Consider the following 14,654-nt stretch of genomic DNA (forward strand, 5'->3'; position numbering starts at 1 on the left):
ACCCCAGAGGTGCCGCAAAGCCCGTCCTTCCCTGTGCCACCTCCCGTGCCTCCAGTGCCACCGCGGGAGCCAAATTGTCTGGCCGGGCGTATCAAAACTAAACCTTTACTGGGGTTGGCGGGACGGGGGGCACAGCCAGAGGGACCCCCGTGTCCCCCGTATCCCACGTGTCCCCCGTGTCCCCGCGCTCAGGGTGCCGCGCCCGGCAGGCGCCGCTCCTGCAGGGAGAAGGACTGGCTGCGGATGCGCAGGGCCACCTCCTGCGTGCGGAACGTGAGCCCGAAGATGTCCTCATGGTAGCGGTTCTTGTCCTGCGGGACAGGTGTCAGGCACGAGGCCGGGGTCCCCCGCGGTGTCCACAGGTGCGTCCCCTGTGGTGTCCCCGTGTCCCAGCGCTTACCCTCAGCTCACTGATGAAGTCCCCTGCTTGCCCCAGTGTCATGTCGGCTTCCTGGGCCAGGATGTGCTGCACGGTCTGCAGCACCTCGGTGGCCATGGTGACGTCCCCGCACACGTACATGTGGCCTCCGTCCTGGCAGAGCACCTGGTGCACCTCGGCCGCCAGCTGCGCCCGCAGCACGTCCTGCACGTACGTCTGGGGACACACGGCGACAATGGCACCCCGCCCCCCCCGACCTGTCCCCAGGTCCGCATCCCCGCCCTGACCCTTTGTGTGCTGTCCCTGTCTATGTCCCCAGCCCCTCACCTCCATCTCTGGCTTAGGGTCCCCCACCAATCCCTGTCCCCTCCATTTCCATCCTCACCTTGTCCTTGTCCCCATCATACCTCCTTCCCCAGCTCTATGCCCATCCCAGTCTGTCTCCATCCCATTCCCATCTCAGTCCCCATCCCAGCCCATCCCATCCCTGTCCCTGTCGCACCTTGGGGGTCCCGGGCTCACGGGAGAAGGCTGTGAGCACCTGGCTCAGGGCGCCTTGCTCCCGCGCCTCCTCCATCTCCTCACGGTAGATGTGGTCCAGGGCGGATGATCGACAGCCGAACACCAACACCATGGGGCCCAGGGGGCCACCTGCAGGGGACAGTGTCCTCGTGTCCACACACAGCATGTCCCTGCAGCCCCACTCTCCCCTGTCCTGCAGCACCCCCCTGTCCCCAAATCCTCCCAACCACCCGTCCCCCTGTCCCCATCCCTATGTCACGATGTCCCCACCCTCTCGTCCCCATCCCCCAGCCCCTGTGCCCCCTGCCGCCCCCCCCCCCCCGCCCGAGCCCCGCCGTGTCCCCTGTCCCCAGCCGCTGTCCCCACCTCCGGCACGCAGGAGGTGCAGCCGGTGCTGCCAGAAGCTGCGGAAGGGTGCAACACCGGTGCCGGGGCCCACGAGGATGCAGGGGGTGTCAGGGGCGGGTGGCAGCCGGAACGAGGGTGCCCTGGAACACTCGGGGGTCACTGGGGGGGCCTTGGGCCCAGCCCCGGATCGGGGGTGCCACGAAATGAGGAGAGGCGGGCAGGCGAAGGGTAGGTTGGGGGCGAATGGGGGTAGGTAGGGGACATGTAGGGGAGCAGGTCAGGAGGACAGACAGGCATGGAAGGCAGGGGGACAGGGAGGGCAGGCAGGGGGCACACGCGGGGGGACAGGTGGTCCCTTACCCCCGGATGAAGGCTGGCACCGTGTCCCCCTGCTGCAGCCGCGCCAGCCACGTGGAGCAGACACCGTAATGGAGGGGACCCTGCCCGTCTGTGGGGACCAGAGGGGGCTGGTGGGGCTGCGGCAGGTGGCATCCCCAAAGACAGCCCCTCACAGAGCCCCCCGCAGGGGCTGGGGACTCCTCTGTGCCCGGGCAGCACTGGAGGACGGGTGGACCTGAAGATGCTCTGGGGACACTGGAGATATTCTGGAAACCCTGGAGATGAGCTGGAGGTGCCCCGGAGACCCCAAAGATGTCCCGGAGGTGCCCCACCGCGCCCGTCCCCATCCCTGTCCCCGCTCACTCTCGCTCTGGTAGGTGACGACGGCCACGGTGAGGTGGATCTCTCCCGGGTGGGCTCCGGGCGCGGAGCTGATGGAGTAGTAGCGGGGCTGCAGCAGCGGGAGCTGGGAGAGCAGCAGCGCAGCCGGCAGAGCCACGGACGGGAACTCGGCCAGCACCTCCGGCAGCGTCGGGCACCGGAACCACTTCCACTCCTCGTACAGCCGCGCGTCCTGCGGGCACACGGCTGGGACACCGGGGACACCACACCCGGGACACCGGGGATTCCCAGCGCCTGGCACCCGACTGAAGGGATCAGCACCCAGCCCGGGTGGGACAGCACCCCAGAATCCACTCAGGGAGGGGATCAGCATCCCAGTACCCAGACTGAGAGGTAACCGGCACCCCAGCACCCCAGTGCCCCAGCGGAGAGGGGGAGGCAGCATCCCAGCAGAACCGCAGCCCCCCCAGCCCCCTCACCTGTGCCAGGCGCTGCAGCCGCTCCCGCTCTGCGGGGTCCCGCGCCAGCGAGCCCAGGAGTTGCAGAAACTGGGGGGTCGGGGGGGTCGCCACGTCCAGGTAGAAGGTGAGAGCCTGGGCCAGGGTGCAGGGAGGCAGCCGGGGCTGCGGCACCCAGCGCGGCCCGGGGGTGGACCCGCCTGGGGATGGGGGGGATTGGGGTGCTCAGTTCTGTCCTGTCCCCTTTTCAAAGCTCTTCCTTTCTTCCTTCTTCCACCCACCCTCCCCCCCAGTCCCAGTGCTTCCTCTTCCTCAGCCCATTCCCTTCTCCAGCCCCTTCCTTTTCCCCTGCCCCAATTTCCCCTTCCTCTTCCTCTTTCTCTTCCCAAGCTTCAGCCCCTCTCCATCTCCCCCCGCTCCGTAGCACCGGGACCCCCTCCTGTCCCCCTCCGGTACCGGTGGAGGCTCCCCTATTCCCCCGAGCCCTGCCCCGTCCTCCCCGTGCGCCCCGTACCGGCGGGGTCCCCGTCGCGGCTCTCCAGCCCCAGGGGCTGCTCGGGGGGTGGTGGGTCCTCCACTCGCTCCAGGACCTCCCGCACCAGCTCCTCGCGGTTGGCGGGGAACACGCCCAGGTGGTCCCCGGGCAGGTGCCGCAGCCCGCCCTGCTCCGCGCAGCTCACCCGCACCAGCAGCGTCTGCCGGCTGCGGGGAGCATCGGGGGGACTGGGTGAACGGGGGGTCTGGGGCTCTGGGGTGCGGGAGGGGCAGCGGTGAGGGGGTCTGGAATGCGGCGGGGGGCAGACAAGGGATGGGGGCACTGGGGGGAAAGCGGTCCCGAGGGTCCCGGCAGTGGGGGTGTCCTGGGGATGCGGGGATCCCGGGGTACTGGGAGTGGAGGGGGTGGCAGGGTCCTTGTGCGGGGGGATCTCACCTGGACTCCTCACTCTGCAGGTTCTCCACAGACAGCACCGAGCAGGGGAACACCTGGCGCTTGTGCAGTTGGGACAGTCCTGGGGGGCACGGGGGGGGTCAGGGGGGAACTGGGGGCATAGAATGAGTGAGTGGGTACTGGAGGAGTGAGGACTGGGGGGACGCGGGAGGCTGCTGGTCATGGGTGGACTGGATGGTCGTAGGAGGACACGGGGGGCTGGGGACACAGGAGGTCATGGGGGCTGGGGACACGTGGGGGGACACACAGGTATATATGTAGGGCTGGGGCACAGAGGGGCTGAGGGGTCACAGGGGCACTGAAGGGACACAGAAGGGCTGGGGAGGACCCGGGGTTTGGGGGGACATGGAGGGGCACAGGGGCTGGGGCGTCACGGGGTGACAGGAAGGCTGGGGGGAACCACAGGGTCTTGGGAGAGTCGTGAGGGGACTGGAGGAGTTATTGGGGCGTGGCTGCGGGGTGACCCCCCCCAGAGCTATGGGGTGCGAGGGGATCCCACAGGATGCTGGGGGGGTGCTATGGGGTGTCCCGAGGGGGGCACGGGGCAGATGCCGGTGACAGGTGGGGGATGACACAGGGAGTCGGGGGGTCCCGCAGGGGTTGGGGGTCCCGGAGGATTCGGTACCGGCCAGGGTCTCGGTGGCCTGGGGCTGCGGCACCAGCCGGTGCCTCTGGCGCTTCCAGCCCTGCGGCGGGGCGAACAGCTCCTCGGCTCCCCCCGCCCCGTCCCCCACGCAGAAGGTCTCGCAGGCAGCCTGGGGGATCGGGGGAACGGTGGGTACCAAGCGGGGGGTCTGCGTGTGCCCCCCAGCCCCGGGCACCCGGCAGACCAGCTGTGCCCAGGAGCAGATCGGTTCCTGCGGGGCCCAGCCCCGTACCTGGAACACCTGGCGTGCCCAGGTGCGGAACGACTCCTCCTGGGCGCACAGCTCATCGCCCTCGCCCAGGGGCAGCACCCGCTCGCCCCCCAGCTCCTCCAGCCTCGTGTCCACGGCCCGTGCGAAGGCGCAGAAGTGGGGGTACGCCCGGGACCCCAACCCGAACACTGCGAACCTGGGGGGAGAGTGGCGGGGTTCAGGGTCCCCTCGGGATGCCCGGGACCCCAGACTGAGCACCACGAACCTGTGGGGGGATGTAGTGGGGGGGAGGACCCCGAAGGCAGAGGGGTGAGGTCATTACATGAGGGGGTCAGGGGTGGGGACAATGGGGACAGCTCTTGCCCCACCCAGGTCTGCAGGGCAGAGGGAACTGGTGCTGCCAGTGCCAGTGTGAGGCCCTGTGTGGGGCACCCCAAACCCCAGCAGGGCAACGTGCCCAGCCAAGGACCCCATCCATGCTCCTATGGCCGTGGCCATCCCTGTGGCCTCCATATAGCAGGACTCCCAACATGTCCAGGCTGAGCACCCCATCCCAGTGCCCATCCAGTGCCCATCCCAGTGCCCATCCCCACGGCCACGGCCTGTCCTTGTGGCCATGCCCATTCCATGCCCATCTCGTGCCCATCCCTGTGGCCTTGGTACCGCAGGGCTCCCAAGGTTCCTGCACTGTCTGTGTTGCTCAGCTGCCGCCGCTTCTTCTTCCAGGAGGACACAAGCTGATCAGACTGGGAGACGCTGTTGAACCGCAGCTTGTAGCTCCTGGGGGGGTTAGGAGGGTGAGGGGGGTGAGGGGGGAACCTGCCCCGGGCCCAGCAGGGACCCCCCAGGACCCCCAGGGTGCTCACATGGGCGGCTCTGCCTGGGAGGTGCCAGTGTATGGTGATGTCATCTCCATCAGAGCCTTGGAGAAGCCCTGTGGGGGACAGAATGTCACCCCCATATCCCATCCTCATCCCATCTCCATCCCCAACCCCATCCTGTCTCCAGCCTCAACCCCATCTGATCCCCATCTCAGCCCCATCCTGTCTCTAACCCCAACTTCATCCCCATCCCTTACCATCCTCATCCTCATCTCCATCTCATCCCATGCCTACCTCAGCACATTCTGGAGGGTCCCCATTCCCAAAGGTGCTGGTGACCACCAGGACCAGGGTCTCATGCTCCAGGGCAACCACATCATACTCATCCATGCACACCACCTTCATGGAATTCCAGGATTAGGATCCCTCCACCCAGCATCTCCCTTCACCCAACCTCCCCCACAGGGCCTGTGAGGGGGGTTGGGTGAGGGGAGCTGCCCTAGTTCTCCCCCTTTTTCCTCCAAACCTTGGGATCAAATGCCCGTCGGAAGAGCTGGCACAGATTCCAGGCGTAAGTCCGTGATTTCCCAGTCTCTGTGGCGTAGAGGATGGTGGCCTTGACCCGTCGCGCCATCACTTGTCCCATGAGCTTGGCCGAGATCTTGACAGCACTGTGGGATCCCCAGGGCCACCATGGGATCACCATGGGATTCCTGGGGGATCTCAGAACTCCCACTGGATCCCCAGGATCACGGGGTTCACCTACTTGGCCACTTCCTTGAAGGTCTTTCTCCGGGTGACAGTGGTGCCTTTGGACACGTAAACCTTCCAGGCGTCCGGCTGTGGGGCAGGAGGGGAGTGGTTGTGGGGCAGAGGGGCCATGGGAGGGGGCAGTTGTGGGGCAGAGGGGCCATGGGAGGGGGCAGTTGTGGGGCAGAGGGGCCATGGGAGGGGGCAGTTGTAGGGTGCAGCAGCTGGGGAGCAGGAGTGGGGCTGGCTGTGGGGCAGGGGGGTTGGGCTGGACCCACCTGGCACCAGAACATGAACTAGGGGCCATGGGGAGCACTGCAGGTCATGGGAGCTCATGAGGGCTGGGGGAGTCCCAAAGGGGCTGAGAGAGACCCTCAGCTGGGTGCTGTGAGGTGTCCCAGGGGGGCCGTGGGGTGGAGGGTGACACAGAGGTTTGGGGATCCTGCAGGGATCAGAGATGCCCAGGGGAGTCCCAGGAAGTCTTTTGATGGGGGGCCCAGGGGGGTCAGCAGTGGCTGAGCAAGGGTCTCAGTGACCTGGGGCTGCAGCACCAACCTCTGCCTGTGGAACCTCCAGCCCTGGGAGGGGGGCAGAGGGGCTGGGGAGCCATGGGGCGGGATCTGTGGGTCCAACCTCCCACCTGGCAGCAGAAGGGGGCTGTGGGACAGGATCTGCGGGGCAGGAGGTCCCACCTGGTAGCGGAAGGTGGGGCTCAGGTGGTAGTTGACCATCTCCTGGTGGAAGACAGGCGTGAGGCTGCCTGAGAGGGGAGGGACAATCCAGGCCCAGTCTGCAGGACACCCACCCCGCGCTCGCCCTTCTGCTGCCAGGTGCTTCATGAAGGACTCAGTGGCTGCATGGTGGTCCACGATGGTCACCTGGGCCACCTGCGGGGACAGCAGGGTAATGGGCACTTGTGCTGTCTATAGGGATGTGGGGCACAGGGATGTGGGGGTTCCTGTGGCCCCACAGCATGGGGCTCCCTGCACTGGGGGTCCTGACATTGAGAGTGTCCCAGTAGGGACCTCCTGGCTGTGGGGACTTCCTGGCAATGGAGGTCCCAGCAGTGTGGGGGTGCTGGCACTGGGGGTCCCACAGGGGTCCCACCTGGAAGCTGTGCAGCACGGCCACGTTCACCTCCACGGCTGCCCGGTCCTTCCAGAGGGATGAGCTGGTCCCTGTGTCCAGCCCCATGCGCTCGGCCACCTCCTGCAGGGGGTCAGCAGGGCAGGGTTGGCAGGAGGGGTCAGCCAGGAGGTCCCCGAGGGGTCCTGCATGGGGTCATGGTGGTGTCCTGTTCGGGGTACCAGAGGGCTCCCAGGGGGATCCTGGGGGTGATCCAAGCATGGTCCTGCTGGGGGTCCCAGAGGGGTTCTGATGAGGGTCCCTGGGCAGGCCTGAAGGGTGTCTCAGTGATCCCACTGGGGTCTTTAGGAGGTTCTAGGGGGGTCCAGTGTGGGTCCCAAGGGAAAACTTGGGGAGCAGCAGGGGGTTCCCAGGAGGGGGTCCTGTGGGGATCCCGGTGGGATCCCAGGGATGTCCCCGTGGAGTCCCGGGGGGTCGGGGGCTCACGGGCAGCACGTTGTAGCGGTGGCTGTCGCAGAGGTTCCGGGAGCCGATCTCGGTGCCCATGTACCACCCGTTGAACGGCGCCGCGGGGAACTCGAGCCCCCCGATCTCCAGCAGCAGGTTGGCCACGGCCGGCAGAGCGTGCCAGCGCAGCCCCAGCTCCGAGAACCACTCCAGCCTGGGGGGCACGGCGGGGCTGTGGCTGCACGCTCACACACCCAAATCAGCCCCACAGCCCCCAGCGTGAGTACCCAACCTCCATCCCGCCTGCATCCTGGTATTCCACTCAGGGAGGGAGTCAGCGCACCAATAGCTCGGTCAGGGAGAGGATCAACATCCCAGAACCCAGCCCAGGAGGGGGTCAGCAACCCAGTATCCCAGCCTGTGAAGGGGCCAACATCCCAGTATCCAGCAGGGATGGGATCAGGCCCACGTCTGCTCCATGTGCCCAGAAGGGTTTCCCAACCTCCGTCCCACACTCCATCCCCTCTTCATCCCCTCCCGAGAGGTGACCCCGTAGGACTCCAGCCCAGGTCACTGCGAGGGTCCCACAGCCGGAGGGATTCCAGGGGGTCACAGCCCCACTCACGTGGGGTGCTGCAGTGGCACCTCGAGGACCAGCTCTGGCGGGAGTGGGAAGAGCTCGGGGGACTCGTCAGGGCTCTGCAGCAGCAGTGGCAGCACGTCGAAGCGACCCCCCCCGGGGGTCCAGCCGTGTTGGATGCAGAGCTGGAGGGGGACAGCATCAAGGGGGGCCGCCAGGAGGTGTTTGGGGGCGCAGGGATTGGGGGGAGATGAAGGGGATGGGGGGGATGGAGTGGGATGAAGAAGAGATTGGGGTGGGATGAAGAAGGGGATGGAGAAGAGATGAAGGGAGACAGAGGGCGGCATGGAGTGGAGATGATTGAGGCGGGGATGCAGAAGAGATAGAGGAGGGAGGGGGAGGTGGTGAGGGGGGCCTGGGGGCTCAGGGGTCCTCCTACCTCGGTGATGTCCACGTTGGCAGGGTCGCCCAGCACGGAGCCGTCGGGCTGCCGATACCCTGCGTAGCGGATCAGCTGCGAGTTCCAGATGCGGAAATCGCCGCGTCCCGGCGTCCGCGGGGGGAAGATGGTGATGGCGGACCTGGGGGGGGGTGGGGAGGGCTGTCAGGACACCCTGCGGCCACGGGGGTCAGCGGGGGCCGGGGGGATTCTCACCGGATGTTGCCGCGGTTGGTGGCGAACTGGATGTGGGAGCAGAGGAGACTGAACATTTCTCCCAGCCCCGCACAGTCCCGGGCATCAAACACCTGCGAGGGGGACAGGGTGGGGTGTGGGGGACCCTTGGGACAGGGGTCCCCATGGGGAGGGGTGGCGTGGGGTCTGTTGGGGTGAGATGGGAGTTCCCTGTGGAACCAAGGTCCCCTAGGGGAACAGGGGCTGGGGTCCCCGTGGAACAGGTAAGGGCAGAGTCCCTGTAGGGCGGGTGTCACCACGAGACACGGCACATGGTATGAGGGTCCCCGTGGTGCAGGGTAACCATGAGGGTGTTGGTCCCTGTGGGAACCGTGAGATGGGCTGGGATTCCTGTGGGGTGAGTTGGAGTCCCTTTGGTTTGGTGTCCCCGTGATTCTGAGGTCTTCACGTGTTGGTGTCCCCGTGGGTTGTGGTGGTGAGGGTCCCACGGGTGGCGTCGCACCTGGAGCTTGTTCCACTGGATGCGGCCGACGCAGCGCGCTGCGTTCCGCCAGGCCTGCTTGGCGCCGAACGCCAGCTCGGGCTCCCGCAGCCGGTACGAGCCCGACGCCGCGATGTCGGCCGCCACCTCCCGCAGCCGCTGCGTGTGCGCCGCCGAGTTCTCCCTGCGGAGGGACCCTCAGCACCCACAGACACAGGAACCACCCCTCAGCACCCGCGGAGAATGCGACCACCCCCCACTGGCACCCGCGGGGGTGGGGGGGCCAACAGCGACAGGAGTGCAGGGTGCTTTGGGGAAGGGATGAGGATATGGGATGCCCCAGGGCGGGGACAGGGGCTATGGGTGTGTTTTGGGGCAGGGGTGGGGATATGGGGCACCTCAGGGCATGTCTGGAGCTGTGGGGATACCCTGGCATGCAGATGGGGATGTGGAGTGCTCTGGGCAGGGATGAGGCTGGGGGTCCTTTAGGGCAGGGGTGGATTTTTGGGGTGTCCCAGGAAAGGGTTAGGGATATCGAGGTGTTTTGGTCAGGGGTGGGGCTGTGGGGTGCCTTGGCACAGGGGAGGTCCAGGCAGTGGGGTGCTCTGGGGTGGAGATGGGGCCTTGGGGTGCTCTGGGCAGGGCTGAGGCTGGACTGTGGGGGTCCCGGGGCAGCGGGGTATTCTGGGGCCGCAGGGTGTCTGTGCCCGCTGCAGGGGTGCCGTGTCTGTGGTGGGGTGCCATCCCCACTCACCGCCGCAGGGACACGTAGTACTGCGTGATGAAGTCCCGGGCCAGCTCCAGCAGCTCCTCGGGCGGCCGCGTCCCTTCGGGGGTCGGGGCGTGCAGCGGCCGCGGCAGCACCAGGGAGCCCAGGCAGCGCTGCCCCGAGCAGGGCAGCTCCTGGCGGGGGTCAAGAGCTGAGCTGCGGGGATCCCCGAGACAGACCCCCTATCCCTGTATTCCCTTCTGGCTCTGCCTCGGCCCTGTCTGTCACCCCGGCACCCCCCAAACCTGCACCCCCCGCCCTGCCCCCTAACTTTGCCCCCTCCATCTGCCTCCTATCCTGCAGCCTCCAATCTGCAACTCCAACCGGCACCCCCAACCCTCTGCCGCCATCCCTGCGCTCCCAGCTTTGGCACCCCTCCACCCCCGCACCCCATCCCCGTGTCCCCCAGCCGTGCCCCCCAGCCGTGCCCCCCAGCCGTGCCCCCCAGCCGTGCCCCGCGCCCCCCGGACCTGCCCCGCGGTCGCGCAGAGCGTGTCGTAGCTGATGCTCCCCGTCTCCCAGTTCTTCAGGCGGGCGAAGCGGGGCGGCTCCGCCGGGGAAGAGGGCGCCGGGCTGGGGGGCGATACGGGCACCTCTGAGCCCTGCCCGGGCACGGGGGGCCCATCCGGGGGTCCCGGGGGACTTGGGGAGAAAGGCGAAAGGCACACCCCCCCGCACCTGCTCCCCGCGGCTCCAACACCAGGACCCCCGGGTGGGGGACCTGTCCGAGGGGATGGCGACAGGAGGGCACTAGGTGAAGGGAAGATCCCCAGACTGAGGGGGGATCAGGGGATGCGGCGGTCAGGGGGTGGGGAAATAGGGGATGGGAGGCTGAGCTGGGAAGTCAGGGAATCGGAAATCAGGGGATGGGGGGATAAGTTGAAGGGGTCAAGAGTTGAGGGGTCAGAGGATGGAGGGGGCGCGGGGCGTTCCTGGCCCTCGTGTGAGTGTGAACAATGGCCATGAGTCAGAGCGGGCTCCGGGCCACCGAGGGGGGAGGACACGCCCCCCTCCCATCCCATCCCCGTTCCCTCCAAGCTGGGGGGTCCCCGCGCCTCCATCCCCACTGGACCCCATACACCCCTCCCCATATGTCCTCCTACGTGTCCCCAAATCCCGCCTGCCCCAACGCACCCCAGTGGGTCCCACGGGCTGCTGGGGACACGCCGTGATACAGGGGACACTGCACGGTGCCACGAGCAGTGGGCACAGGGCTCTGCTGCCGGTGGGCACCGCGTTCTGCCCCAGCGACCCATGCGAGCCACCCCGGCGGGGACACCTCCGCGGCGGGGACACGTCTCGGGTGGGCTCCGTCCATGTGCACGCATCCCCGCGAGCGGGGAGAGGGTCCCTGTCGAGGCTCGGAGCCAAGGCAGGTGAGTGCCGGCGCCCCGTGTGTCCTTTCCACCCCATTCCTCCCCATTCCACCCCGTCCGTCCCACCTGGGCACCCACCTGGGGGGCTCGGTGACAGCGGCGGGGGCGGCGGTGACAGAGGGGTCCTCGGGCGCGGGGCCGCGCGGGCGCGAGCAGAGGCCGAGGCCGGGGCAGGCGCGGGGGGCTCCGGGCAGGACCCCCGGCAGGTTCCCCATCGCGGCCCCACTGAGCCGGGAGCGGCCGCTTCCCGCTTCCTACAGCCCGGGGAAGTGGTGACGAGGCCGCGACGCCCCCGCCCCGCGCACAATGGGCACCGCCACCTCCGCCGTCGCCGTCACCGTCACTGGCACCGCCATGCGGCGTGGGACACACCGGGGACCCCACCGGGGGGCGTCGGACCCAATGTCACCCGCGGGCCCCTGGCATGCGGCCCTGGGGAGGGAGCGATGGCAACCAGAAAGGGGGACATGGCATTGATGGCGGGGACATGGCACTTGGGGGTACTGGGGATACACATGACACGCGGGTGGGACACAGCACTGGGGCATGGCACTGGGGGGGATATACGGCACTGGGGGGGATATACGGCACTGGGGGGGATATACGGCACTGGGGGGGATGTATGGCACTGGCGGACACGCATCGCCCCCAGAGGAAGGACACACAGTGACCGGGGGGACACAGCACTGAAGGGGACATGGCACCCAGGGGGGACACAGCACTGGGGGGACACACGCGGCACCGGGGGAGCATACACATGGCACTGAGGTGGATATGGCACCCTGGGGACACAACGACGGCACCAAGAGGGAGGACACAGCACCCATGACGGGGACACAGCACTCGGGGGGCCGCGGCGGTGGCAGGGATCCCCATCGCGGCCACAGGACGCTGTGTCCCCCCGCCTTTGCACCAGGCTGTTGGGTGCCCCGGGGGGGTCCCGGTGCCCCCCCAGCCCCCCGGCCGTGGGACGGATGTCCGGCGGGACACCCCCCATTTCCCGCCGCTTCCACCCAGTTCCGGCCATTGATGTGCTGGGCGCTCCCGGGGACCCCCGGATGAGCACCCCGGGAGGGGCTATGCAGTGGGGTTTCACCCGCCGATCCTCCCTGGGGGGACCCTAGGAAGCAGCGCGGTTGGGGGGTTCACCCCAGCTGTCGGCGGGGAGGGTCCTACAGTGAGCCCAAGTGGGGCGGGGGTCCCGGGGGTCGCGGAGGCGGGGGGGCTGTTGGGGTGCGGGGGGTGTCGGGGGGATGCGGGTCACCAGGGTCCCGCCGGGTGGGTCCCTCCGGAGGTTCGGGGGGAGGCTCAGCCCGCAGCTCCCGCAGCGACGGGAAACCGCGCCCGGTGTCGGCTCGGCGGTTCCTTCCTGCGGGGGGGAGCGGTGCGGGGGGGACCGGGAGGCGCGGGGAGGGACAGGGGCATGGCGAGGGGGGCAGAGCCGGGGCGGGGGCGCCGCAGGAACCCCCGGGGGGACACGGAGGAGGCCCCGCGCAGAGTGGGGCTCCATCACCCCGCCTCGGGGGGTCCCGGGTTGTCCCCCCGCCCCGGGGTGTTCCCTGTCCCCGCCCCACGCACTGGGGGCGGGGCAGGCCTGTCCATCACGACAGAACACCCGTGCGATTGGCTGCCCTGCCAGGGGGGCGGGGACTCTGCCGACGGGGCAGGAGGGGGGCTGGTGAGGGTCGGGGCTTGCCCTGCCCCACTGACCCCTCCTCCCCCAGCTCTCCAACCCCACAGAGCCCCATCCATGGCCCCCCGCCCCACAGTCTCCCCTGTCCCACGGCCTCCTCCAGCCCCACAGACCTCCTCGACCTTACAGCCCCTCCCCGCCCCTCGCCCCCCCCCCCGCACCCCATAGTCCTCCCCGCCCGGCTCGGCTGAGCTCCGGTTGTTCTGCTCTGTCCATTCACATCTGCTCGGATCTGGTCGGTCTGGTCAGTCCAGTCGATCCGTTCAGGTCCGTTCGCGTCCCTTTGGGTCCGGTCGGGCTCATTCGGGGCCGTTCCAAGCCGGTTGGGGCTGGTCGGTCCAGTCGGTTTGGCCGGGACTGGTTGGATCCGGTCGGGTCCCAGTGGTCAAGCCAGTCCGGTCAGACCAGCTGGGTCGGTCGCTCCGTTCGGGGATATTCGGGGCCATTCGGGTCCGGTCACCCCGGTCGGTAGCTGCGGTCGCAGCCCCGCGGCGGGGCCGGGCCGGGCCCGTGCCATTTTCAGCACCTGGGACAGAGACCGGGAGCATCCAGACCATGTCAGGATCGGGGCTGGGGTTGGGCTGAGACTGGGGCTGCGCTGAACTGGCACTGGGACTTGGGCCTGGACTGCGCTCTGACCAGAACTGACACCAGGACTGGATGTGGACTGGGACAGGATCGGCCTGAAGTGGGACTGGGATCGGGTCTGGGACCAGAACCATGATTGGGACTGGGATTGGGCTGGACTGGGACTGGGATTGGGCTGGACTGGGACTGGGATTGGGCTGGACTGGGATAGCAATGGGACCCTGAATGGACTGGGACAGATCTTTGATTGCCACTGGGACCAGGACTGAATATGAACTGGGAATGGATTGGGATTATTTTGGACTGTGACGGAACTGGACTGGTCTGGAAGTGGACTGGGACTGGAATTGGAACTGGGACCAGGACATGGACTGGACTAGAACTGAGATTTGGACTGGACTGGGACTGGAATTTGGACTGGACTGGAACTGGGATTTGGACTGGACTGGAACTGGGATTTGGACTGGGACTGGCACTGGGACTGGACTGGAAAGGGAACAGGGATTAGGATTGAACCAGGACTGTGACTAGACTGGGATTGGGACTGAGACTACAATTGGACTGGAAAGGCACTAGATGAGGTCTGGGCTGGGACTGGGACTGGACATGACTGGGAGTGGGACTAGGACTAGAACCAGGACAAGGAGTAGAATTAGGATTGGATAGAGATTAGGATTGGATAGAGATTAGGATTAGAACGGGTTTGGGACTAGGACAAGGGCTGGTCTAGGACCGGTACTGGGGCTGATACTGGGACTAGACTGGGAGGAGGATTAGGCTGGGCCACAATGACAGGATTGGGGCTGGGAGGCTCCCAGCAGGATCCATCTGGGGCTGTGCCTGGAAGCTTTGCTGCTGCTCCAATGTTCCCATGTCCCCGTGTTCCCATGTCTGAGTGTCCCACTGTCCCTGTATCTCAGCGTCTTGGTGTCCTGGTGTGCCAGTGTCCCCATATCCTGATGTCCCAGTGTCATGGTGTCCCACTGTACTTTATCCTGGTGTCTTGGTGTCTTAGCGTCTGCATGTCCCTGTGCCCCAGTGTCCCGGTGTCCTGGTAACCCAGTGTCCCCATGTCCCCATGTCCTCATGTCCAGGTGTCCTCATGTCCGGGTGTCCCCACATCCCCATGTTCCTGTGTCCCCATGTCCTCATGTCACCGTGTCCCACCTGTCCGGGTGTGTGGCCTCGCTGCAAAGGGGGGCTGAGACCGGAGCGTTCCCCCGGGGATCGGAGGG

The 14,654-nt window shown here is 67.3% G+C and overlaps 2 protein-coding genes across 5 annotated transcripts in view; both read right to left on the reverse strand.

Moving 5' to 3' along the window:
* Positions 1-89: 89 nt before the first annotated feature.
* NOS3 (nitric oxide synthase 3) lies at positions 90-11,682 on the reverse strand. Of its 2 annotated transcripts, none has more exons than XM_085049969.1 (26): positions 11,217-11,682; positions 10,233-10,335; positions 9,748-9,896; positions 9,015-9,177; positions 8,534-8,625; positions 8,318-8,459; positions 7,924-8,063; positions 7,338-7,512; positions 6,873-6,974; positions 6,458-6,652; positions 5,782-5,855; positions 5,542-5,686; positions 5,310-5,414; positions 5,061-5,128; positions 4,858-4,974; positions 4,216-4,390; positions 3,963-4,092; positions 3,320-3,398; positions 2,903-3,090; positions 2,410-2,588; positions 1,952-2,162; positions 1,610-1,697; positions 1,268-1,389; positions 882-1,030; positions 401-595; positions 90-311 (listed from the first exon to the last, which is right to left on the reverse strand). In XM_085049969.1, the coding sequence occupies exons 1-26, from the start codon at positions 11,351-11,353 to the stop codon at positions 189-191; spliced, it is 3,546 nt and encodes a 1,181-aa protein (XP_084906095.1). In that variant the 5' UTR covers positions 11,354-11,682; the 3' UTR covers positions 90-188. The 2 variants fall into 2 exon arrangements, with proteins under 2 accessions (XP_084906095.1, XP_084906094.1); XM_085049968.1 differs by lacking the exon at positions 11,217-11,682 and adding an exon at positions 10,897-10,965.
* A 2,794-nt stretch (positions 11,683-14,476) lies between these two features.
* The window catches only part of AOC1 (amine oxidase copper containing 1), a 30,014-nt gene continuing 29,836 nt past the window's right edge, over positions 14,477-14,654 (reverse strand). Inside the window, exon 6 of one of the 3 annotated variants that reach the window (XM_085049985.1) lies at positions 14,477-14,507. The gene's annotated coding sequence lies outside the window, so the exon portion shown is untranslated. Of the gene's footprint in view, positions 14,508-14,529; positions 14,580-14,654 lie in introns of those variants that run through there. The other 2 variants (XM_085049986.1, XM_085049987.1) reach the window with 2 other exon arrangements.

The sequence above is a fragment of the Lichenostomus cassidix genome, chromosome 2 (genome assembly GCF_008360975.1).
Source record: "Lichenostomus cassidix isolate B80296 chromosome 2, HeHo_3.0, whole genome shotgun sequence".
Taxonomy (NCBI): domain Eukaryota; kingdom Metazoa; phylum Chordata; class Aves; order Passeriformes; family Meliphagidae; genus Lichenostomus; species Lichenostomus cassidix.